The 24,935-nt window shown below is 55.7% G+C and overlaps 2 protein-coding genes across 4 annotated transcripts; one reads left to right on the plus strand and one right to left on the minus strand.

The window, feature by feature from the left end:
• Positions 1-427: 427 nt before the first annotated feature.
• LOC117639069 (malonate--CoA ligase ACSF3, mitochondrial-like) lies at positions 428-3,991 on the minus strand. 2 transcript variants are annotated; one of them, XM_034374448.1, is made up of 10 exons: positions 3,835-3,991; positions 2,958-3,159; positions 2,652-2,877; positions 2,353-2,574; positions 2,164-2,268; positions 1,929-2,085; positions 1,629-1,829; positions 1,137-1,540; positions 865-1,043; positions 428-776 (listed from the first exon to the last, which is right to left on the minus strand). In XM_034374448.1, exons 2-10 carry the CDS (start codon positions 3,099-3,101, stop codon positions 567-569), a joined length of 1,848 nt encoding a protein of 615 aa, XP_034230339.1. In that variant the 5' UTR covers positions 3,102-3,159; positions 3,835-3,991; the 3' UTR covers positions 428-566. The 2 variants fall into 2 exon arrangements, with proteins under 2 accessions (XP_034230339.1, XP_034230340.1); XM_034374449.1 differs by lacking the exon at positions 3,835-3,991 and adding an exon at positions 3,545-3,681.
• Positions 3,992-6,449: 2,458 nt separating this feature from the next.
• Positions 6,450-24,126, plus strand: LOC117639068 (phosphoenolpyruvate carboxykinase [GTP]-like). 2 transcript variants are annotated; one of them, XM_034374447.1, is made up of 6 exons: positions 6,450-6,605; positions 20,277-20,552; positions 21,348-21,532; positions 21,978-23,140; positions 23,227-23,427; positions 23,547-24,126. In XM_034374447.1, exons 1-6 carry the CDS (start codon positions 6,577-6,579, stop codon positions 23,649-23,651), a joined length of 1,959 nt encoding a protein of 652 aa, XP_034230338.1. In that variant the 5' UTR covers positions 6,450-6,576; the 3' UTR covers positions 23,652-24,126. The 2 variants fall into 2 exon arrangements, with proteins under 2 accessions (XP_034230338.1, XP_034230337.1); XM_034374446.1 differs by lacking the exon at positions 6,450-6,605 and adding an exon at positions 19,514-19,892.
• Positions 24,127-24,935: the final 809 nt, after the last annotated feature.

Raw genomic sequence — 24,935 nt, forward strand, 5'->3', positions numbered from 1 at the left:
TATAATAATTAACAAAACATTTCAACAATCAAAATGCCACATCTGTTTCTCATGCTGTGTCCATGAGTTCAGTGCGAGGAAATGTAGAACAAACTGTTCTGAAAGAAGTTGAGCTACAGATTTTTCAAGAGAACGATAGATAACTATATTAATTGTCATGCACCCCGCAACTAACCCACAATTTTTATAAATTAAATTTCATTTTAGAAAACTGTTTTAAAAAAAGACTCATGAAAATTTGAACTTAAGCTATTTCAAGGTAGAAAAACAAGACATTTAAATTAAGCAATAAGTAAGTAAAAAGTAAAGACAGAAGTGAAGATGGCATGTACAGAGCAAATTATACCACAGAACCCAAATTCAAACTGTAAATGAACACAACTTGGTTTTACTTCCAAATATTTGGGAAATCTGATCATCCACATCAAGATACTAGCAGGTTGAATCTAACAAAGGAATGAACAGGGAGAAATACTTCCTAAGGTGAAATATTGAGATAGCTTAATAGTGTGGAGGGCAGGCCCTAACTTTTCAATTTCAGTTTGAAAAAAATTTGCAGAGAGTAGTTACTTTTTCAGAGGTTTGCTATCGGAAACTGGGAAAACTTCTTTCACCATATTAACTTTGTTTACTTTACCTAAGTTATTTCGTGGAATTTTATCAAGTACCCTTAACACTGTTGGAATAGCATAAGGAGGTAATTTATCCCTGCTCCATTCTCTTACTTGAGATAAAAGTATTTCAGCTCCAGGCCTTGTGACCACCACAGCAGCTACCTGAAATTTACAAGGAAAACATTGTTATAATATTTTGACCCAGACAGAACTGGTGACATTTTCATCCAATTCAAGAATGAATGATTACCTTTTGCCCCCAGGTGGCATCGGGGAGTCCTACAACAGAGCAATCAATAATGTCAGGATGGCCAAGGAGAGCTGTTTCTACCTCAACAGCACTCACTTTGTAACCACCAGTTTTGAGAATGTCCACAGATGTTCTTCCTAATATTTTGTAAGAACCATCTACAAACTGTGCAGTGTCTCCTGGAATAAAACAAAGAGACAAAACGTTATATGGTTTTCCATGATATACACTACATAAAACTGCTCCCTGAATCAGTGAATTATGTTAATTACCTGTCTTAAACCAATTGTCTGCAGCAAATTCCTTGGCAGTTGTTTCTGGTTTCCTCCAATACCCTTCAAATACATTTGGCCCCTTGACGTGTAACTGACCAATTGTTGGCTCACCATCATTCACAAGAACTTTGGTGCCATTTTGATCTCCCTCGCACAATACTTCCTCTTTCACTTCATTGGGATTTTGTTCTCCCTTTTCAGTTCTCACTATGCGCACTTTAGTTCCTGGTAAAGGTGTTCCTACAAAGCCTGGTCTTCTATCTGAGGAAGGATTCAATGGGTTGGAGAGAGCCATGCCAACTTCGCTCATACCAAATCTCTCTAAAAGCCGATGTCCAGAAAGCTTTTCCCATCGTTCAAAAATTGGTGTTGGTAAAGGGGCTGACCCAGAGGTCATCAGTCTGCCAAATAAAATTTAAATAATAATAGAATAACACATAACAGGATCTGCAAGATTAAATGGCATTGACAATATCACACCAACATTACCTAATTTTTTCAGATAAAATTTTCTGAATGTATTCTCGCATTTTTTCATTGTTGCTGAATATTAGCTCATACTCTTCAATAAGTTTGACGTAACTTGTAGGAACTCCCATAAATACATTTACTCTGTCTGCGGCTTTCATCCGAATGGCCAGCAACTGTGCCCACACCTTGGAGGATGAAAATTGGGGCAACATGGTGCATCTATTTGAAAAAACAACAAAAGTTAAAGCTGTCAGACACAAATACTAAACGAGATAAGACAATAGCAGAAATTAGAGTCATTCTGAAGAGTCCTCTTACCTTCCACCAACCGTAAGGGGGCACATCATTCCATTGACAATGCCGTGGATATGATGAAGGGGTAAGGTGTGTAGAACATTATCTTTACTAGTGATATTCCAAGCTTCCACAAGAGACTGCACTTGTGCTTCTAAATTACGATAGCTCAGAACAACACCTGAAAATAAATCAATACCTATTAATACACCATAGTTCTAAAAAGGTTAGAATTAATAATGTTATTTGTTCCCATTACCTTTTGGGTTACTTGTAGTTCCTGATGTGTAGATGATCATAGCAGAGCTGTCTGCATAGAAATCATCCTCAAGACCAGCATTTATATCATCAGTGACAGGTCCAGCTGCAAAGAGGATTTGTGAAATGTGATTAAAAGTTGATCCAACAAAAGAAAATAAATACAGTGACACAATCACTGGCAACTTACAAGGTTGAATATAATCTACTTGGCTTGGATCCACCTTGATTTCTGGTTTCATTGCTAAAGTTCTTAAGGCATCATCAATCACTAGAAGGCGGCGTCCAGAACTTTGAGCTATGCCTTCAAGTTTTGGGGCAAATTCATTTGTTGTAAGAAGCAGCGATGCATCACTGTCTGTGATGAAATACTGAAGTGATGCTTCAGGATGCAGGGGACTTAAAGGAATAACTGAAAAATAACAAATCATGAACATTAATAATTCTAAAATAGAACACAGGAGACTTGAGTAAGTCACAAAACCTCACCAATTTGCCCACTCATCCAACAGGCCCACTGAGTAATGACATAAGACGCATCATTAGGACACAAGAAAGCAACCCTCTCCTGTTCCTTCCCTTTCAGCAGCTCTGTGATCTGATTTGCAAGTTGACGGCTGCTGAGGAACAGTCCCATGTATGTGTAAAAGCCATGACAATCCCGCAAGGCTGTCCTTTCCGCAAACAGGGGGGCATTTCGAAATATAGGAGTCACCTGAAATGCAACAATAAATTATACAATGCAGTGTTTAGCGGTGTTCTAAAAATGTGAAAAATTAAAAAATTGAAACTAACAGTTGCTTTACTGGGATAAGTTATTTTAGTCTTCACCCCTGTTGGCGAAGCACAAGGAGCATATATGTGCAGGCGGCACGTCAAAGGAGAAATATAGCGGAGGCTCTTGGGAACAAGCAGAAGTGGACGCCCGAGGAGAGCCATTGTGCTGCTGACTCTTTATCAGCAAACAATATCCAAGACGTTTAACATCAACTCCATCCTTTAACAAAAAGAAAAACAAAACAATGTATTCAGAAAGTAATAAATGTGACATCAACACTAAACCATGTACCTCCTAAAAACACAAACATGCACATTTATATTTTTTAGTCAATCATAAAAGAAAAACAAAATTATTGGTAAGACCTGAGGGAGTAAAACCAATAGGAGAAACAAAATGAATATCATACTGATTTTAGAAACTCTCTGCACCTAATAAATGTCACCTTCAAACAAATTTGATTAATCAAAAGAGAAAATAGTACAAAACACTACAAGAGCGACACAATTGAAATTTGGAAAACAGCTTTTAAATAAACAAACTAGCAAAGTTTGGGGGCAATGCACATCTTTGCACATCAAGAGTAACAGGCTACTACACCTACACGGGCAGGGCGTGCGCGACGTACTGGCGCCAGAGAGGCACTCAGAGAGAGGGGCGGGGGCGTAACACAACAAAAACAACCTGGCCGAGCTCAAATTATTTCAGGAATTATACTGCGCAGATGCGTTTGGCCCGTAAACTAGCCTTGAATCCGACCCGCCTGCGTCTTTATAGGTTAAAGTGTGCCTTCTGACGCAGGCAGGGAGCAGACGACGCGAAATTCCGCACAAGAACAGGCGAAACCTTGGGCTGCCCGAGAAAAATTAATACACTCCGCGCAACCATAACTACCTGCGATCACAGCCGCTTTTAAAGAAACAACAAATATATGACGCAATGTTCGAATTGTAAGCACGAAGAGGTGCTTCGCTGAAGGCTGCGATGACGGGCGACCACTCCTCCTCCACCGCAACCGCAGCTTTCGACCAGCCGCGGCCGCAGCAGCCGCAGCAGCAACAGTGGCGGGAAGAAAAGAAAGGCGATATGAGAAATTGTGCGGATCTTTCAAATGTTTATTTGAAGCGCAGTTTGCGACGGCAGCGAATCGCGGCCAAACAAATGCACCAGCACGGATGTTGCACTGAGGGAAAGGGGCGATATTGAATGCCCGGTTGGTTGGGGATTCGTCCTTGGGGGGGTCGTCTGGGAGACTCGCGAGCCAAGATGAAACTGAGCGAGAAGTGGAGGAGGGAAGTCCAAGTCCAAGGGCACGGGGAAGCGATGTGTCACCGCGCCTAGCTTCGATTTCTCTCCCGTTCGATCGCAGCCCTGAAACGCCTGCGAACGCGAAATTCGATGACCCGCCTTGCGTTTTGTCGCTCTGTCTCTGTCGCACTCGAGGCGTAAGGGCGCGAGAGAGACAGCGACAAACTGCTACGCTGAATCAGACGGCCGGCAGACTGATTCCGAGAGTCGTTTTCGTCGCTGTCTCTCTCACACCCATACGGGACGCCCCGTGAGTGCGAGAGAGACAACGCGACGAGAACGACTCTCGGAATCAGTCTGCGGAGTACCGTGTCAGTGCGAGTGCACCTCAGGATGCCTCAGGATGCCTCAGGCCGCGTGGCGCGGCTGAAGGCGGCGGAGAAGAGCACCATGACGGTGGAGACGAGCACGAGTAGCACGCAAGCCACGGCCACGGCGAGGCAGGCCTTCGTCCACGCGCACATCGCGCCACATCGCGGCACATCGCGGCACATCGAGGAACATCGTGGAGCTTGTTCCTGCTTGTTCGGCCGCCGCATTGTTGTACTACTCACCCAGATCATGCTTTCAGTTTTTACAACACCCCCTCCCCTCGAAATCCAAAAAGAAACTACAAAAATAAAACATTTGCCTTGGAAAGGGAAATTGTAGCGTAAACTTTTGAGCGTAAAGTGTGCAGTGTACTCAGTCAGACGCATGCCCGGTGGAACTGCTCGCAGGCAAACCTGCAAGCGAAACGCACCTAACCGAGTCTAGAACAGAGTCCGCTAGGCGCCCGGCTGGTAGGCATCCCATTCGACGCCAAACGCTTACTACTACATGCCAAACAATTTTGTAATGTTTTTTTTTTTATTTAAGAGCAGGGAATTGAGGTTTCGGAATGTGCCTCGCTCCGCACGGGAAAGCCACGGAGGCCCTCAGGGCTCTGGACTGGTGAAGACGACGGTAGGGACGGTCCGTCGGTTCGCGAGAAATGATCGCAAATTCCCCGGCAGACTTCCCGGCAGGCTGCTTCCGAACAGTGCTTTCGTCGCTCTGTCTCTCTCGCACCCGTCCTGAGCGCCCCGCGAGTGCCTGAGAGACAGAGCGACGAAAGCACTGTTCGGAAACAGCCCGAGACGGGGCTCGGGTTTTCGGTCCTCAAGAAAAGGCTTTAGTACTCCGCGCGGATCGCTCGGCCGGACGCACTGATTAGCGCCTGCAGCGCGCAAATCCGCGCCGCGGGTCGCCGCAAGTACACTGCCAAATTAAAGCTCCCTTCGAGGCTGGGAGTGGTGTGTCCACAGGACATTGGGGAATGAAGAAGAGTACATAGAAACTGCTGCCTAGAAACCAAATTTCAACAGAATCAGAACAGTTGTTTTTGAACATCCCGAAGCTATAGAGATTTTTACACGGTCCCAAATTAGCTAACCATACCCCACAAATCTTCCACACTAGTACCTTCGCTTCGGCTGAGATCTAAAAGAACGGATATCGAGTACTGTACCAAAGCAATGATGCTGTCAGTTATCAGCAGAACGCGCAAACTTAGCTTTTGTTGACATTTTCGGCGCCTATCTTGCAAACTGCTAGTGATACTAGTATAAAAGATATGCAGAGGATAACATAAATTTAAAACTGAATTTTGCTTAACTTTTTCCTTTTAAACCGTTTCAAATATAAAACTCCCTGCGCGCCCTGGTTGTCAGTCCTACTGCCCGGGCCGCCCTCAAGTGGGTACTGTTCTTGACACTCTGACAGACGGGCGGACCTGGCGCGCCCCACCCCACCCACCCCGCCCCGCCCCGCCCCGCCGCGCCCCGCCCGGCCACGCCCCGCTCCGCCACTGCGGCTGTACCGCGTCGCGACTCGGCCTCCGTCTCTGCCTTCAGTTGTGTTGTGGTGGCCGTAGGTGCCCGTTGGGTTGGCCACTCACTTGTGTCTTGTCCATTTGGTCCGCCGGTCCGTCACGCCCCGCCCCACCCCGCCCCGCCCCGCCCCTCCAGCCACACCCCGCCCCGCCCTGTCCGCCGGCCGGTCGGGTCCGCACTTGCAGACACGCACTCGAGCGCACCGCACGCCCTAGTTACGCGCTGCTCCGCGGCCCTTCAGAGCGCCCGCCGCCCGCCCCGCCCCGCCCCGCCCCGCCCCGCGGTTCTTGCCACCCCAGCCTGCCCCAGCCCTGCCGGCCCGCTGGACGAGTTCCGACTTGTCGGCACCTGTTTGATTCCGCTTGCTGCGCGCGCCGCGCCGCTACCCGCCGCTACCCGCCGCCGCGAGTGCCAGTGTCGAGTGCAGTGCAGTGATCGTCCGCACGGAGGGAAGTTCAGCGCGACCAGCACCGCCATGGCCAGCATCCTGCAGCGCCTGTCAAGGTAAGACCAGGGCGTCGACCCAGGGCGCACCGTAGAGGACCGCACGGCTGCGACCTTGAAGCCCTTCGGCAGGCCTCCGCGACGGCCTTGCGGCCCACTGCCCTAGTGTCCCCGTCAGAGGCGTGTCGAGGCCTGCACCGCAGACTGATTCCGAGAGTCGTGTACGTCGCTCTGCCCCTCTCGCAGCAACACGGGACACCCCATGAGTGCGAGAGACAGAGCGACGAGAGCGACTCTTGGAATGAGAGTTCGTGGGGGTGCACGCCGCGGCGACATTACGTACCGCGCACGTGCCCGACGGCCTTCATCGAGCGCCTGACGTTTGCAGGCCGCGGCCCCGATCAGCTGTCGCGTGGGTGCAAGGTGTCCCAGTCGAGTCTCTGTCTCTGTCACACTCGTGGGGCGCTCCTTACGAGTGCGAGAGAGACAGAGCGACGAAACGATACTTCGTATGACAGGAGCCCGCAGGTTCGATTCCGAACACGTTGCTCTGCCTCTCTCGCACCCCTAGGGGACGCCCTACGAGTGCGACAGAGACGGCTGTGTTCGGAATCCGCTTGCAGGCAAGCAAAGCCGGCCCGGCCACAGTGGGCCAGAAGACCGGTGGAGGCGGCCAAAACTCTAGACGCGTTTTGAGCTCCAGAGTAGCTGACCGGGACTCGAACCGAACGTGTGACCTCACCAATGGATTCCTCGTTAGGAGAGCAATCCATTGGTGGGCTCACACGTTCTGTTCGAGTCCCATTTAGCGACTCTGGAGCTCAAAACGCGTCTAGAGTTGTGTCCGCCTCCACCGGTCTTCTGGCCCACTGTGCGGCAGGGCGGCGCGATGCCGAGTGGCGGCACGGCCAGGGTTTCACTCGCTATATAGTGTCGCCGGCGACGCTCAATCCATCCAATCCCATCCCATCCGCCTCCCGCAACCCGAGCAAGCCGAGCAAGCCGAGCAAGCCGCAATCGCATGTCCCGGCCTTGATTGCCTTCGGTGGCGCACTTTGAGACTTTGAGACGCCGGCCGGCGAACTTCAGACTGCTGATTCCGAGAGTCGTTTTCCGTTTTCGTCGGCCTGCCTCTGTCGCCCTCATGGGGCGTCCCCTGTAGGTGTGAGAGAGACAGAGCAACAAAAACCACTCTGCGGAATCAGTTGTCTTTTTGTCTCTCTCGCGCTCTTGTGGCGCGTCGGAGGGGTGCGAAAGAGACAGAGCGCCGAGCCGCCCCTTGGGAATCGCACGTCTGGCTGCACCCCTTGACGGCGAGCCCACGCCGAGCCCCGCGGCTGCCGTCCGCTTCAAAGGGTGGTTTCGTCGCTGTCTTTGTCGCACTCACGGGGCGGTCCGCAGTGGCGCGAGAGAGACAGAGCGACGAAACGGCCCTTCGGTCTGCTGGACGTTGACCCTGTCGCCGGCATGCCGCGGCACCGCGCTGACCGTGGCGGCAAGGGCTGCCCGGGGCCCCACAGTGTACAGCCTCCGAGTCACTACAGTGTGCCCGCCGGCTGATACGGAGAGCGGGCCAGCTGTAGACTGATTCCGAGGGCCGTCGCTCTGTCTCCCTCGCACCTATCAGAGACGCCCCATGAGTGCGAGAGAGACAGAGCGACGAGAACGACTCTCGGAATCAGTCTGCTGGGCAGCCCGGCCGTCATCCCGGCCCGACGTCCAGGCCAAGCCCAGCCCAGCGCAGCCCAGCATCGACCCTTCTGACTAAATCGACCTCCAGGGCCCAGGGGTCACCGTCACGCGCCTCGCGTCTCGCGGACCGAAAAAGAGAGACGCACCCCAATCGATTTCAAACTTGACCGCGCTGCTTGCATTATGGAGACGCACGTCTCGGCAGCGCGCAGGTCCCGCTCTGTCTCTCTCGCACTCGTGCGGACCGCCAAAGGAGTAAGGGAGAAGCAGGAATGTACTTGACGGCGGGCCGCCGACCGTTCGCGACGGGTTGCGACACGCTTAGTTCATCCCTTCGATCCCCTCGGCCGGCAGCGCGGGGTGGGCCGTGGCGGGCCGCGGTGGCGCTGCGTTCTTGGGCCCAGTAACCACATCGGGGTCAGAGAGAAAGAGAGAGAAAGAAAGCAGACCGAAATAGGAAAATTTCCGTTTTCTGCGGATGGCGTGGTACTCGAACCCGGGGCGAGGGGTGAGACCCGCGCTTTTCGGCGTCGAGGCGGCCAAAATTCTAGAAAGCGTTTTGAGCTCCAGAGTCGCTAAACAGGACTCGAACCGAGCGTGTACCCGGATTCCTCGTTCGGAGAGCAATCCATTCGTGGGGTCACACGTTCGGTTCGACCCCCATTTAGCGACTCTGGAGCTCAAAACTCGTCTAGAGTTTTGGTCGCCTCCGCCGGTCTTCTGGCCCACTGTGCAGCGTGTCGCCTACATTCCATGATCCCCGCAAACGCTCCCTGGGCTAATGCTGCGACCCTTCACTGGAAGTCACGTGTAGCACTACCAACGAAAACTTTTTCGTGACAATCTTTTTATCACTGTACGTATAATCCGCAGCACTGCAGGATTCGCACGTTGGCGTAGGGAAGCAGCAATAGCAGAGCCGGCGGCGGTCGCGCTTTAAAACAGTAGCGGCTCCATTTATTGCTTGTTTACGGGTTGTTTATCTGGTGTGGGCGTGAAGTAACTCGTTGGCTGTCAACACGTTGCTGTCACCCGGCCTGCCCCCTCCTCCTGCCGGCCCGGCCGGCTTCTTGGAGCGACGAACTTTATCTTCAAAGGCGGGCTGACGTCACGGCCAAGTATCAGGTGCGATCTGGCTCCTCGACGCCCGCCGCGTAGCGCCGCGCCGCCACCGAATTATAAAGTCATCGTTTAATGCTTGGAAGAGCCCCCCCCCCCTCCCCGGCCCTTCCGCGACACATGTGGAGGCCTCATCCATTAGCTGTTATCACCAGACGGCGCCCTAGTCGCCTATTTGCACCACAGAGGCCGGTGATTGGCTGCCGCCAGCACACTGGTGAAACAGAGGCATAAAAACTGTGCCTTTACAAGGGGTAGACGATTTAGGCCCTTGATACGGCGGGGATCGTGTAATGTCGTTGATGCCGTTGGGAAGGGGAAAGGGCGCGCGTTGGTACAGGAATTTACAGGAAAATTCTAACGCCTTTCCAAAAGCATGGGATATGTTTTACCATTGTTGACTGACTCCGTGAGTCACGTTCATGGCTTTGTCTCTGTCGCACCTATGCGGGGCGCCCCATGAGTGCGAGAGAAACAGAGAGACGAAAACGACTCCCGGAATCGGTCTGCTGCACCATTCAGGGCGCAAACCTCGCCAAGTTTGCAGGTGGTTGGCGAGACACTTTTGGGCCTCAGTGGAGCAGCAGACTGATATCGACCACTGCTTTCTACGCTGTCTCTCGTTGTCTCTCTCCCTCCCTTAGGGGACGCCGCATGAGGGTGAGAGAGACAGAGCGATGAAAGCAGTGGAGCCGCAAGCACCGCGCGCGCCTAGCGCCGGTAGGTAGGCAACCCATTCGACTCGGCCGCTGCTTTTGATACATTATTGCTATGCTGTCTTCTTGGGTGGAGTAGAGGGCAGTTCTGAACACGCGGAGAGCCTCTGCAGAGGTGCGAGAGAGAATTCCAGGCTCACTTCTGGTGTGCATAGGGAATGCCGTGTCGGTTGGGGTTCCTCTCCACCAGGGAATGACCACTGCACACAGTGGGCCAGAAGACCGGGGCGGATGCGGCCAAAATTCCCGGACGCGTTTTTAGCCCCAGAGTCGCTAAATGGGTCTCGAACCGGACGTGTGACCCCACCAATGGGTTCTTCTTCGAACGGAGAGCAATCCGTTGGTGGGGTCACACGTTCGGTTCGAGTCCTGTGGACGTAGCGACTCTGGAGCTCAAAACGCGTCTAGAATTTTGGCCGCCTCCACCGGTCTTCTGGCCCACTGTGCACTGCACCTCGCCAAACGCATCAAGAGGCAATTCCCTTCCTTTACTTCCCTACATTTGTGCTCATTTAAAAAAAAAAATTCGGCTAATTTTGTGTTGCTAGCACGCGCAATTAGTACGAACAAGTGACCAGCCTGTGTACGCCCCCGCGAGGTCAAAGTCAACATCTGAACGACCCGCCGCGCCTAACGTCTGATTTCGCAACTCGGAGCCAAATGCGCCACCCGAGCTACTCGCCTTTGGACCGGGACTGTGCACCGTGACCCGGTGCGGTTCATAGTCTGCGTCAATAAGACTTGGCCAGCCTCGCTACGCTACACTGGTAGTTTCACTGTTTCACTGGCCGTACTCCTCTCGGCCAGTTAGCACGCCGGGGAATGTCGCGACTGTCCTGTCGGCCCGAAGCCCATTTCACGCGCGGCGCCGAACTTCCGATGGAGCAGGCGGTAGCGTGCTTGCCGTCGGACCGGCGGGTCCGCGGTTCGAATCCGCGCTCGGCCGCGCCTTTCCGACGGACTTCCCTGCGCCGGCGGAGTGAGGTTGCACGGGGCTCGGGCTGTATGTCGAGGTAAGGGGCCTTCCCTCGCCGCTCCGTCTCTCTCGCACCCGTGCTCGCAGCCCTGCGACGAAGCCATTGCCGTGTGTGACCCAGAAGAGTTGCTTCTTCACCCTGACTCTGTCGCACTCACGGGGCTCCGCGCGCGTGCGAGAGAGACGACAAACCGATTTTCCGCATCGCTCGTCTGTTCGGAATCTGCCCAGTGAGTCAGGACGCAGCCCTTACGACACCGCGGACACTGTGGGGGTGTGGCCCTGTTACCAACATGGCAACACCTATCGCACGCGCCGCAGCCCGCGTCGAGGGTCTCGGGTTCAAATCCCGAGTATATCGATATTTTTTTTTTCTGGCCGCCTCGACTGGGAGTAAATAGGAAAGTGCGATAAGGTGGTGGGCGGACGACACAATGAGTGATTGCTAGTGCGGTATTTCGGCAGCGCTGTCTCTCTCGCACTCGTGGCGCGTGCCGCGTCGGTGCGAGAGAGACAGAGCGACGAATCAGCGTGCAGGCCCCCCGGGGGGTCGCCGCGCCTCGCTGCGCCCCCATTGTCCACACGGCGGATACACTGGGATACAGTATTGCAATGCGGGGCGCCGATAAGCGGAAGCACATTGTTTTTGGCCAGCCTATTGTTGCCGCAACGTTTGGTGGGTGTGTTCACACAGTTGGCGTACTTGCCCCCTGCGAGCGTCACCGGCCCGGCCGCGCCCCTCTCTTATTTTTAGCGCGGGAAGAGATGATTGTGCCCTTTCGCGGGGGCGGGAGCGAGCGCAACGAGGGGGTTTCGCGGTGTGCGCGTGCTGCGTTTGTCTGCCTCACTCGTGTCTGCTTGGAAGGAAGACTCGAGCCTTCTGCAGTGGGCCAGAAGACCGGCGCCGGCGGCCACAACCCTAGACGCGTTTTGAGCTCCAGAGTCGCTGAATGGAACTCGAACCGAACGTGTGGCCCCACCAATGGATTCCTCGTTCGGAGAGCAATCCATTGGTGGGGTCACACGTTCGGTTCGAGTCCTATTTAGCCACTCTGGAGCTCAAAACACGACTGGGGTTTCGGCCGCCTCCACCGGTCTTCTGGCGGTAGGAGGAAGCCAGCCAGGCGGACCGAAAAGCAACCCCGACAAAGCATAAGCAGTCCGCCCGGCTGACGGCCTGACGGGGACAGCGTCACGGCTTTCGTCATGTTTGTCTCGTTCCAATTGGCACTTTATTATTGGCGGGGCTGGTGCCGCTGTTGCGAGCGAACGGGGCCAAAGATCCGTCCACCCGCACTAGCGGCGTCCTCGTCGCGCCCGCTTCGCGCGCGGCGGAGCGACGGAGACGGGGGCAGCGGCTCCGATATCGCGGCCGACGAAATGCGATTGACTTTGGACCGCGCTGCAAATGGATCGGAAAAGGGCAGCGAAATAACAATTTGTGCGCGATAAAGGCGATGAAACGGCTCGGCGGCGCACTGCCTCGGCATCGCCTCGGCGTCGCCTCGGCATTGCCGCATTTCGCAGAAAATGCTTCTAGAGGAAGCAATTAGGTTATCGGGACGGCCAGCGGCCAGTCACGTCAAATCGAGACGTTCCTCCGGTGGGACACTCGAAGGGGCAGTGAATAACGGGGAAATCGATTGATTAGATTGAAAACCGGTGTTGGAGAGGCAACCCAACCGACACGGCATCCCATTTGGATACCAAAGGTGACCCTGGAATTTGTCCCTTGGACCACTGCACAGTGGGCCAGCGAACGAGGAATCCATTGGTGGGGTCACACACTCGGTTCGAGTCCTGTTTAGCGACTCTGGAGCTCAAAACGCGTCTCCGCTTCCCTCCATCTCCATAGGGCACGACAAGCCGCCTGGAAGGAAGGCAAGTTGCGATCCATTCCACGCCTGAAAGCAGGCAAAAAGCACGTCGGTTTCACACCCTCCCCGACTTTTCAAAATTTCTGCGCACGCCACTGGACTGTACCATTGGAAGTACATACAGTGCAGTGAAGCGTGAGTCGCAGCGTAGCATGACTGGCCACCGCACGGGCCGCAACAAACTTGCCACGTGCCACCAGCAGCATCTCGAGCACCCGGCACGCGCCACCAACGAAAAACAGCCGTCGGTGCCGGTCAACATGTTGACACCCACCACCGCGGCGTAGGCAGGCGGCAGGTGCCAACGAGTGTTGTTTGCCTTAATGGCCTTGAGTATCGGCTTCGATCTCTCGATAAGAATCGATCTGCTGACCGCATCCAAGTCCAGCCGTGTCCGTGCAGAATGGCCCGCCGCCAGAGGGGTGGCTTCGGCCCGTTCGGCAGCGTGGCTGCGTCGGGGGCCGCACGTCCGCACTAGCAGTGGCGGCAACCCGCGAACCCGCCGACCGGGATGAGTCATTGAGGCGGCCAAGTCACGTGGGCCGCACAGTGGGCCAGAAGACCGGCGCAGGCGGCCAAAACTCTCGACGCATTTTGAGCTCCAGAGTCGCTAAATGGGGGTCGAACCGAACGTGTGACCCCACCAATGGATTCCTCGTTCGGAGAGCAATCCATTGATGGGGTCACACGTTCGGTCCGAGTCCCATTCAAAGACTCTGGAGCTCCAAACCCGTCCGGGGTTTTGACCGCCTGCCTCGACCGGTCCTCTGGCCCACTGTGCGGCGCCTCGGAGTAGTAGTAGTGCTAGTAGTGGACAACATTGTGGCGCGGCTATCGGCAGCCCTATCGCCCATCCCCATCGCAAGGGAAATTTCCTCGAGGGAGGCAAGCGGCCAGCGGGCCGGGCCCTGGAGAGGGCCGGCCGGGGGAAAAGTTGAGCCAGGAGTGGCGCCTGTGGGCCGGGGCCGGGCCGTCTGCGGGCCGGGTTACATCGAGGCGAATACTCTACACAGCGTAGTCCACATGCCGCGGGTACTCTTTGCTGGTTACTCTCTGCATGGTGCTCTCTGCAGGGCACCCCCTGCAGCGTTAGCGTACCCTTTCTGCTGGGTACTTCTGATCTGATGTGTACTATATAGTGTTGGGGCAGTAAAGCTTGATCGGCGTGACAATCACTGAACACACACAAACACATGTCGCTTCAGAGGGGTGGTGGCGGCGTACGCGGGGCGCGCGGCCGCACGGCGCACAGTGGGCCAGAAGACCGGTGGAGGCGGCCATAGGCGACCCGTTTTGAGCTCCAGAGTGACTGAATGGGACTCGAGCCGAACGTGTGACCAACCAATGGATTGGTCTTCGAACGAGGAAGCCATTGGTGGGGTCACTCGCTCGGTTCGAGTCCCATTTAGCGACTCTATGGATAACTCAAAACGCGTCCAGAATCATGGCCGCCTCCACCGGTCTTCTGGCCCACTGTGCGGCGGATTCAATCAAAGACGTCACGGACGTCCCGTCAACAGGTGGCGTCATCGAGTCCTCGTGTGTTGACAGCCGCGCCGCCGCGGTAGGCCCAATAACTCGTGCCGCGCCCCCGCCCTCTTGGAGTTATCGAAGTAAATTATCGCCTTGACCTTATTGTGCTCCTATTCCGGGATTGTTCGGGCCGAAAGAATGACCGGGCGGTTCCGACCGCAGACGTCACAGTGTGCGGGGCATACAGTTCGCGTTTCGACACACGTTCGAACAACGGCACAGGGCCGCTCGGTCGCTCTGTCTCTCTCGCACCCGTACGAGACGCCCCTTGAGTGCGAGAGAGACAGAGCGACGAAAGCAGTGCAGACACGCCGTCCGTCCGCCCACGCGGTCCGCTAGGCCCGGCCATGCCGCGATTAGCCCTGCCAACGGTTTTCCTGTCTTTCGAGCTTCCAGTTTGGGAAAGTACAGTGTAGGGGCGGCGGGCGGTGGGCTACGCAAACACTCTGGACTATCGGCACTCGGCGCCTTTGCGACGCGCTGGAGACCACGCGTCCATGGCCACATGGCTGGCGCTAAAAGTGAATCGCGCACGCTGAGCGGAGACACGACTAAATATACTTTAGTCGTCTCCACCGGCGCGGTCACGTGCTCACGTATTTCGGAGCGTAGTTCGGGCCCTTCCGGAGGTCTTCGCGCGTGTCCAGGAGGCAACCCCGCCCCGCCCCGCCCCGCCCCGCCCCGCCCCGCCACATGAAATGGTAAACATGTTATCGGCAGCGTCTGCAAGACGTCTGGCGCGGCGAGCCGCCACTGGCGGGGCCTAGCGGGGCCCTGGGCCGTGGCCGCGGGGCGTGGCGGGGCCTGGCGAGGCTGACGGGATCCCCCTAAACGTCACTTTCCCACGTCCCCGCTGTCCGCTCCAGGCATGGTTCAAGGGAGGGGTGCAGAATTATGCAATGGAATGCTGGACGGGGCGGCGTGGCCAACGCGTGGCCGGAGAGTCGGTAAACTTCCGCCGGTTCGATGCAGTGCTCGATGCAGCAGCTGCATCCGCTGCAGGCTCATTCCGAGAGTCGTTTTCGTCGCTCTGTCTGCCTCGCACTCATGGGGCGCCCGCTTTAGGTGCGAGAGAGACTCTCGGGAATCAGCCTGCTGGCGCTGGCTGGCGCTGCATGCTGGAATCCAGGGGTCCAGCGCGACGCGGGAACGCTCCGGCGGCGCGCTCCACAGCTGGCTCGCTGGCGCCAGGCAGCGCCGGGACGCCTCTGTTTTGACGAATAGGATCCCGAAGGACGTGAAGGACGCTGCGTCTGGGTGCGGCCCTTACCTGTGGAACTACCTGGTCGGCCGGCCGCACGGGCCGCACCCAATCGCACCGAGTGCACCGTCCTTCGGGATCCTGTTCGTCAAAACAGAGGCGTCCCCACAGTGGGCCAGAAGACCGTGGAGGCGGCCAAAACTCTGGACGCGTTTTGAGCTTCAGAGTCACTAAATGAGACTCGAACCGAACGTGCAACCCCACCAATAGATTCCTCGTTCGGAGAGTAATCCGTTGGTGGGGTCACACGTTCGGTTCGAGCCCCATTTAGCGACTCTGGAGCTCAAAACGCGTCTAGAGTTTTGGCCGCCTCCCACTGCGGTCCCGGCGCTGCCTGGCGCCAGCCCTGGCGCGCGCCGCTGGAGAGCTCCCAGCTCCCGCGTCGAGCTGGACCGTCCTGGAGAACCTCCACTGGAAATGTCTCTGAGGACGCTGCCCTCTTTCCCCGGCCACCCTCACTTTTCTGTATACTTCCCCCTAGCTTCCTATGAGCGCGTGTTGTCTGTCTGTCTGCCTGTCTGTCTGTCTGTCTGTCTGTCTGTCTGTCTGTCTGTCTGTCTGTCTGTCTGTCTGTCTGTCTGTCTGTCTGTCTGTCTGTCTGTCTGTCTGTCTGTCTGTCTGTCTGTCCGTCTGTCTGTGCGCGCAGTGACTCACTGTTGCATTGGTACGATTGGTACCTGCAGACGCCTGCAGATGCAGCGCGATGTCGTCTGTCGAGTGATGCCCGCACTCGTCGCTGTCTCTCTCTCGCACCCCCACGGCGCACTCCATGAGTGCGACAGAGCGAGAAGCGCGTGCAGCGAAATCGCTCGAATGCGCTGCAGTGCGTCACGGTGCTCACTCGTCACCGCCGCGCGTTGGTTCATCCGCCAGGCTGCCCACCTGAGCTCAAAGAAAAAAAAAGAAAACACAAAAATAGTGAATTGTAACAAGAGATGCATTTCGCGCGCTGGCTCTGGCTCTCGGAGGTGCAAACATGACGCACGCGGGCTGGTCGCGGGTTCAAGTCAAAAAAAAAGCGCAACTCTTTTTCCTTTTTCCCTTTTTTGCCACCCGTTATCGAAAGCGCTGCGCGTTCTGGCGCAAGGACGGCGACGATGGTCGACGATGACGCGGGAATGTGGGTTACGGCATGTCGTCCTGTCTTTGTTGCGCTTGAGGTTCGTCCCCTAACCCGGTAAGGGCGCGCACAGTGGGCGGTGGAGGCGGTCAAATCCCCGAACCGAAACGAGTGACCCACCAATGGATTGCTCTCCGAACGAGGAATCCATCGGTGGGGTCACACGATTGGTTCGGGGCCCATTTGGCGACTCTGGAGCTCAAAACACGTCTAGAGTTTTGGCCGCCGTCACCGGCCCAATGTGGCGCGTAGGGGTGAGAGACAGCTGAATGGGGCCAGGACGGCCAAGACCAGGGAGTCCCAGGAGCACGGCATGGCCGAGGGCAAGGCATGGCCTTCCCTGCACTATCGCTCAGACTCGACTTTTCCGTCTCGGACAAGACGGCGGCCAGGGATGGCCAGGGATGGCCAGGGATGGGCACGGCCCGTTGTGCGGCCCGAGGGTTTCCCGAAAACGGGTCGGGAACGTCGGGGACCTGCTCCCTCCAGTGCTCCAATGGCTCCACCCTGTCGGCCTGCGGGCTAGCCCACGGCCACCGCCTCGCAGTGGGCCAGAAGCCCAGTGGAGGCGGCCAAAATCCCGGACGCGTTTTGAGCTCCAGAGTCGCTAAACGGGACACTAACCAAACGTGTGACCCCACCAATGGGTTGCTCTCCGAACGAGGAATCCATTGGTGGGGTCACACGTTCGGTTCGAGTCCTCTTTAGCGACTCTGGAGCTCAAAACACGTCTAGAGCTTCGACCGCCGCGGCCGGTTTTCTGGCCAATCCACCGTGCGCCCTCGGCCTAATTCGGCTGCCAACCCTCTGCGGTGCAGCGACGGCTCGGCGGCGGGGGTTGGGTTTCTCTGGTACTTTTCCGTCCTGTGGGATTGTGGGATCGGTTGGCGGACCGGCCGGTGGGTCGGCCGGCCGGCTGATGTGGGGAAGGGCCCGGCTGGCCCTGCCCCGCCGCCGGCCCGCTGCCCGCCACAGACAACGCTTCCCGCCCTTCCCGCTCACGGCCGTGTAGTGCTGGTTGTCGGAGGTCGGGGCGGCAGCCGTGCCCGGCGCCGACGCAGTGCTACGCAGAGCTACGCAGCCAGACGGACGATTCCGAAGGATCGCCCTCGCGAACCTCCACGGGACGCCCCATGAGTGCGACAGAGACAGAGCAGCGCCGGACTCGTACTTGTTGCTTGTATATCTTACTCAGTCCGCACTGCGCGGAGCGCGTGCCGAGCCATCGGACATGACAACAAAGGCAGACGCTTTCCATTGAGCAGCAGTCATGGACTAGCCGGGCGGGGTGGGGTGGGGGACTTCCCTGGAAGAGGTGCGGGTTTGACTCATCGCACAGTGGGCCAGAAGACAGGTGGAGGCGGCCAACACTCTAGACGCGTTTTGAGCTCCAGTCGCTAGTAAATGGGGCGCGAACCGAACGTGTGGCCTTACCAATGCATTCCTCGTGAGGAGAGCAATTCATTGGTGGGGTCACACGCTCGGTTCGAGTCTCATTTAGCGACTCTGGAGCTCAAAACGCGTCTAGCGTTTTGGCCGCCTCCACCGGTCCTCTGGCCCACTGTCGCTCTGTCTCATCTCTCGCACTATACGAGGCGCCCCATGAGTGCGAGAGAGACGGTGCGACGAAAGCGACCCTCGGAATCAGTCTCCAGGGCGGTCACGCACACCCCAAACTTGATGCGGTCCATTGACTGGAGCGAGTGGCTGCGCCTCGATTCATGGTGCGTCAACACGTGACACTGGCACGTGTCTCGCCACGCGGCCCGGCCACTTCGTCGCTCTGTCTCTGTCGCACTCATGGGGTGTGCCGCAGCGGCGCGAGAGAGACAGCGCGACGAAGCGATCTTTCGGAAATCGTTTTGGCTGGTCGCATTGTGGACGTAAGTTTCCCCTCGGGATTCGGAGCCGCCCCTGCAGCCCGAGGGTCGTTTTCGTCGCTCTGTCTCTCGCATCCATCCGGGACGCCCCACGAGTGCGAGAGAGACAGAGCGTCGAAACCGACTCTCGGAATCAGTCTGCTGCAGCCGCCCCTGAGGCCACCAGGCCACACCGCCCCCGAGGCTGCCCGTTACGCAACGCGTCGTAGCCAATTGCCCCGTAGTACTTTTCCCTATCCGCGCGATCCGACCCGGCAAACACCCTTGTTGATCTCGCTGCTCTCGTTTCGTCACTGTCTCTCTCGCACCAACGCGCAACGCCCCGCGAGTGCGAGAGGGACAGAGCGACGTGAGAGCGCTCCGCCGCACAGTGGGCCAGAAGACCGGTGGAGGCGGCCAAAATCCCGGACGCGTTTTGAGCTCCAGAATCGATAAATGGCACTCGAATCGAACGTTATGGCCCCACCAATGGATTGCTCTCCGAACGAGGAATCCATTGGTGGAGTCACACGTTCGGTTCGAGTCTCATTTAGCGACTCTGGAGCTCAAAACGCGTCTAGGGTTTTGGCCGCCTCTACCGGTCTTCTGGCCCACTGTGCACCGGTCGCGTTTCGCGCACTCTGCCCTCGCAGAGCGTGCCCGCCGCGGCCGCTCCGCCACCGCGTCGCGGTCGTCGCGTCCATGAGTCCCGAAGCGTGGCGCTCCCCCCTCCCCTCCCCTTCTGGCTGTGCCACTAGGCGGCCGGCAGGGGAGGGAGTGGGGGTGCAGAGCGACCTATAAATGCGGCGCCGCTCGCGGTCAGCCTCAGACTTCAATGGCCTGCAGTGCCGACAGAACACGCACGCGACGCTCGCCCGGCGGACTCCAGATCTTCCACGTGCCATTTCACGAACACTTTCGCTCCGATCTATTAGATTTATAGTGCAGTGCCCTTGTGTGCTACAGTGATTGTACAGCTACTTTGCTCTAATTTATTGTTAGAATCGTGATCTTAAGTTACCAGTGTGTGTGTGTGTTAGTGTGTGTTTGTGTGCGACTTTGAACCGCGAGTGCTCATTGAAAGTGCAGTCGTCTAGTTTTACTACTTCGCCTTGTTGAGAGTCAGTGCGACCGACCCGCCAACATGCCCACCCGTCTAGTCGAATCTAAGAGGATCGCCTCCGGCCTCGATGAGTAAGTCACTTCCCTCCAAACGTCGTTCGATTGACGCGGCGTTTCCGCGTGAAATCGGCCGGTGCCCGCGTCAGTTTTCCCGCTGCTTCCTCTCTTCGGATCCTAGCCACACCGACGGAGGCGGCCAAAACTCTAGACGCGATGAGCTCCAGAGTCGCTGAACATGACTCGAACCGAACGAGTGACCCCGCACCAATGGATTGCTCTCGCGACGGGAAATCCATTGATGGGGTCACACGTTCGGTTCGAGTCCTGTTCAGCGACTCTGGAGCTCAAAACGCGTCTAGAGTTTTGGCCGCCTGCCTGCGCCAGGGTCTTCTGACAAATCCACTGCGGCTTTATGGCCGCCATGCTCTAACGCCGCCCTCTCCGCTCGTGTTGCAGGTGCCCCAGCATCCTCGCCAAGCACACCAAGAAGTGCTTGGTGGACCCCAGCTTCAGCATCCGCTTCCAGGCCTTCCAGGCCCGCAGCGTGAGCGTGAGCCATGGCAGCCTGGACCAGCTCACCGCCAACGTGCGCTCCTGGGTCGAGAAGAACGTGGACCTGTGCCAGCCGGACAGCGTGCACATCTGCGACGGCTCCGAGGCCGAGAACAAGAAGCTGCTGGCCCTGATGCAGCGCCAAGGCACCATCCAGCCCCTGCCCAAATACGACAACTGGTGAGCACTTCATTCGGTGTTTTTAGCGAGGGGCAACGCCAAATCGTGCAAAGAATTTGCGAATTTAGCTCGTTTTAAACTTGTGAGTGCACTGCAGTGCACTCATGAGTACGGGCCAATTTGTAGACATGAGTACGTACACCAGATTCACTCCTCTGTTTTTAGGAGGTTGGGATATTTTTAAGGTAGGGGGTGAAGGTTTTTTTCAGGGGGTGAGGTGGGGTTGAGGGGGTGAAACGGGGTTTTTAAATGTCTATGAATCGTCTATTAATGTCTATAGGGTGTTCGGAGGGGTGTTGTAAATTTACTCTGATGTGTGCAGAAAAGGCGCGAAAAAATGTGACTGTTATCGACGAATTTCTTTTCAACTCAATCATACATCTTATTGAATAAGATGGTTTTCCTCGAGGGGGTAACCACTCGCGTAATACCCTGTACACAAAAACCGTGTATTACGCGTAATACACGTGGTCGTAATACCATTTCTGGGTCAAATGTGCCAAATTTTGGCATTTTAAGGCCGTAATACACGTGTAATACCCCCGTAATACAGCGTAATACCGAGTAGTCTGTACACGATTTCTTGAAGTGTTTACCCCCTCGGTTTTCCTCTTACTCCAGCTTAACATTTCGATGCTAATTTAAATTTTGCAATGTTGTACGAATTTTAGCTCTTTTTCTCTAAGTTTTTTAAAATTATTTTAGCGCGTTGCTTGGGACGCAGCCACTAAATAATCCATCATTTTGTTTAGTGTAAAAAGTTCCGAATCAAAACGGCTGACTTTTGTTTTGCAGCTGGCTGGCCCGCACCGACCCGGCCGACGTGGCCCGTGTGGAGAGCAAGACCTTCATCTGCACGGCGCGCAAGTCGGACACCATCCCCGAGCCCGCCCCGGGGGTGACCGGCAGCCTGGGCAACTGGATATCCCCCGGCAACATGGAAAAGGCCGTGGCCGAGCGCTTCCCCGGCTGCATGAAGGGTGAGTGCAGTGTAGTGGCGGAGCGGCGCAGCCGAGCGGACTTGGCGGATTTGGCGCGGAAAAAAACCGACTTTCACGCGCGCGCGTCTCAAAATCCCGATGTCTACGTGACTTGGAGACTTTCCCCGGCCCGGGGCAGTGTAAGGTCACTCGGCCCTGCGCTAAGCCGCAACGGACTTCAGATCAATTCAGTGAAATTCCTTTAATGTTCTTTATTTTTAAAATTCAAAACGCGTCCCTGGCGATTTTGTTTTTCATCCCTCTAATTCAAAAGGACCGTTCAGCGGTTTTAATTTGCAATTTTCATTGAAGTAACTTTCACAAATTGAAAACTGGTCGGGGATTCTGTTTTTCTTCTTTCGAATTTTCAATTGCTGGTCTGGGATTTCATCCGAGATTTCATAGAACTCTTTGGAACTGACTTGACTGTGTCTGTGTCCGCCAGGCCGCACCATGTACGTGGTGCCCTTCAGCATGGGCCCCGTGGGCTCCCCGCTGGCCAAGGTGGGCGTGGAGATCACCGACTCGCCGTACGTCGTCAGCTCCATGAGGGTCATGACGCGCATGGGCGCCGCGGTGCTGGCGCTGCTGCAGGGCGCCGCGTCCAGCGAGTTCGTCAAGTGCCTGCACTCCGTGGGCAGGCCGGCGAGCGGCGCGGTCCGCCACGCGCACTGGCCCTGCGACCCCGAGCGCACCATCATCCTGCACAAGCCGGCCGAGAACGAGATCGTGTCGTACGGCAGCGGCTACGGCGGCAACTCGCTGCTGGGAAAGAAGTGCCTGGCGCTGCGCATCGGGTCCACCATCGCGCGCAGGGAGGGCTGGCTGGCCGAGCACATGCTCATCCTGGGCGTGACCAACCCCGAGGGCAAGAAGCGCTACATCGCGGCGGCCTTCCCCAGCGCGTGCGGCAAGACCAACCTGGCCATGATGCAGCCCAGCCTGCCCGGCTACAAGGTGGAGTGCGTGGGTGACGACATCGCCTGGATGCGCTTCGACTCGTCGGGCCGCCTGCGCGCCATCAACCCCGAGAACGGCTTCTTCGGCGTGGCCCCCGGCACGTCCAGGAAGACCAACCCCAACGCCATGGACACCATCTTCAAGGACACCATCTTCACCAACGTGGCGACCACCAGCGACGGCGGCGTCTTCTGGGAGGGCCTGGAGGACGAGACCCCCGCCGACGTCACCATCACGGACTGGAGGGGCAACCCCTGGAGCAAGGCGAGCGGCGTGCCCGCCGCGCACCCCAACTCCCGGTTCTGCTCCCCCGCCACCCAGTGCCCCATCATCGACCCCGCCTGGGAGGCCAGCGAGGGCGTCCCCATCGACGCCATCCTGTTCGGCGGCCGCCGCCCCGCCGGCGTGCCCCTGGTGTACGAGGCCCTCAGCTGGCAGCACGGCGTCTTCGTCGGCGCCTCCATGCGCTCCGAGGCCACGGCCGCGGCCGAGCACAAGGGCAAGGTCCTCATGAACGACCCATTTGCGATGAGGCCCTTCTTCGGCTACAACTTCGGCCACTACCTGGCGCACTGGCTCAGCATGGACCAGACCGGCCGCAAGCTGCCCAAGGTCTTCCACGTCAACTGGTTCCGCAAGGGCAACGATGTAAGTCACCCTCCACCAACCGATGAAACTTGTCGAAAACTTTTTCTCCTCTGTCACTGTGCTAAACCCGCCCCTTTCGATTCCAGGGCAAGTTCCTGTGGCCCGGGTTCGGCGACAACTCCCGCGTGCTGGACTGGATCATCCGGCGCGTGGAGGGCGAGAGCGTGGCCAAGCACACCCCCGTGGGCTACGTGCCCACCGCCGGCTCGCTGCGCCTCGACGGCCTCAAGGAGGAGGTGGACATGCAGGCCCTCTTCAGCCTCCCCAAGGACTTCTGGCTGCAAGAGGTTCGTCACACAATATTTTTCCTGCAGTCATTTTTTGCAAATCAGGCGAATGCTAAAAGTATTCCCTGAAAAATGTCGAATAGCTTTGACTAATCTGTCTCCTTTTCTGTTACACTCAGGTTGACGACATTGCCAGATACTTCAACGATCAAGTAGGCGCTGACCTGCCTGCTGGTATCACTGCAGAGTTGAAGGCTCTCAGAGAGCGTGTATCAAAAATGTAAATTTAACATTCCGTCCAAGTTCTTTTGCAAAGGAGTTGATTGAATGGTATGTCTTATGGCTTCTAGTTTAGGAAGCCAATGTTTTTTAGGTTTTATTCTGACTTGTATTTATCTTAGTATTTTAAACATTGTTTCATAACAATATTTTGACGTGGATGCCTCCTGTAATGAGTGGTAGTTTCTTTCCGTAATTCTCTTTCTGTATGTATCATGTTTGAGAGAGATTTTTCGGAACTATCTTTCCATTTTTTTTTTTTAAGTGAACCATATTTTGTAGTTTTTAGTGGGAGACGAATTCCTCGCAGGAAGTCCAACCTAGCTGTGATCCCGATGTTGTTCTTGCCATCTTTTGGAATGAAGCATGACTGTGTACATTTAAGTAAATTTATTATTATTATTTGAATGTAATTATTGTGTCTGCTGTAAAAACTGTTCTCAGTCTCTTTAGCATGATTTTTGAAGACGTTGACCAGAATATGTAGTTTTGTGTAAGCTAGATAGTTATATAAATGTTATGCATATCATTTATTTTTGTAAATAGCTAGTTTTAGATAGGCTTAATGAATTTGAAGACTGCCCTTTGTCCATCACATTAGGTTGAACCAAATGGCTCACTCATTGTACATTTTCTTGTATATTCGAAGATATATTGCAATTTTAATATTAATAAAATGTTAATATTTGTTTTGTACAAGCTTGTCTTCACTAAATCAGACCCATATCCCTCTCCACACCACTGAAAGAAAAATAATCGTTTTTCAAAAAATTGAGTCGAAGCACCAGAGTATATTTAAAAACCACTGTGAACAGTATTTAGCCATACGCAATTGAAAAAGACTGTCAAAGCACCAAAATGAGAAAAAAAATTAAATCAGCATCAGATTTCTGGTGCTAGAGTGCTGGGTGAGCTGAACGCGCGGGCAGCGGGCGGAACCAGGAACTCTGAGGGGACCATGCCGGTCTTCCCTCAAGCGCCGTGAAGGTAGGCAGCCCATTTGGGCCCGTTTGGCTGACTGGCGCCACTCCGACTCCTTGACTCCGCCTCTACTCGTCGGCACTTGTCGCGTTCCACAAGGCGCACCAGGCTTAGCCTTCCAATCGCATTATTGACATTGTTGGCCCGTCCGGCCACAGTCCCACACGCATGGCGCCAGCGCAGGCCCCAGCTGGTCGCGGCAAGGGCTCCCCTTGACAGCAGCCGCCAGCCTGCCAAGGCCTGCCCGCGCGCTCGGCTGGCACAGGGCTTCGGACCGGTCAGCCGGTCGCCGGCGAGCCCGCGCACCG

The sequence above is a fragment of the Thrips palmi genome, unplaced genomic scaffold, assembly GCF_012932325.1.
Source record: "Thrips palmi isolate BJ-2018 unplaced genomic scaffold, TpBJ-2018v1 HiC_scaffold_10, whole genome shotgun sequence".
NCBI classification, from domain to species: Eukaryota; Metazoa; Arthropoda; class Insecta; order Thysanoptera; family Thripidae; genus Thrips; species Thrips palmi.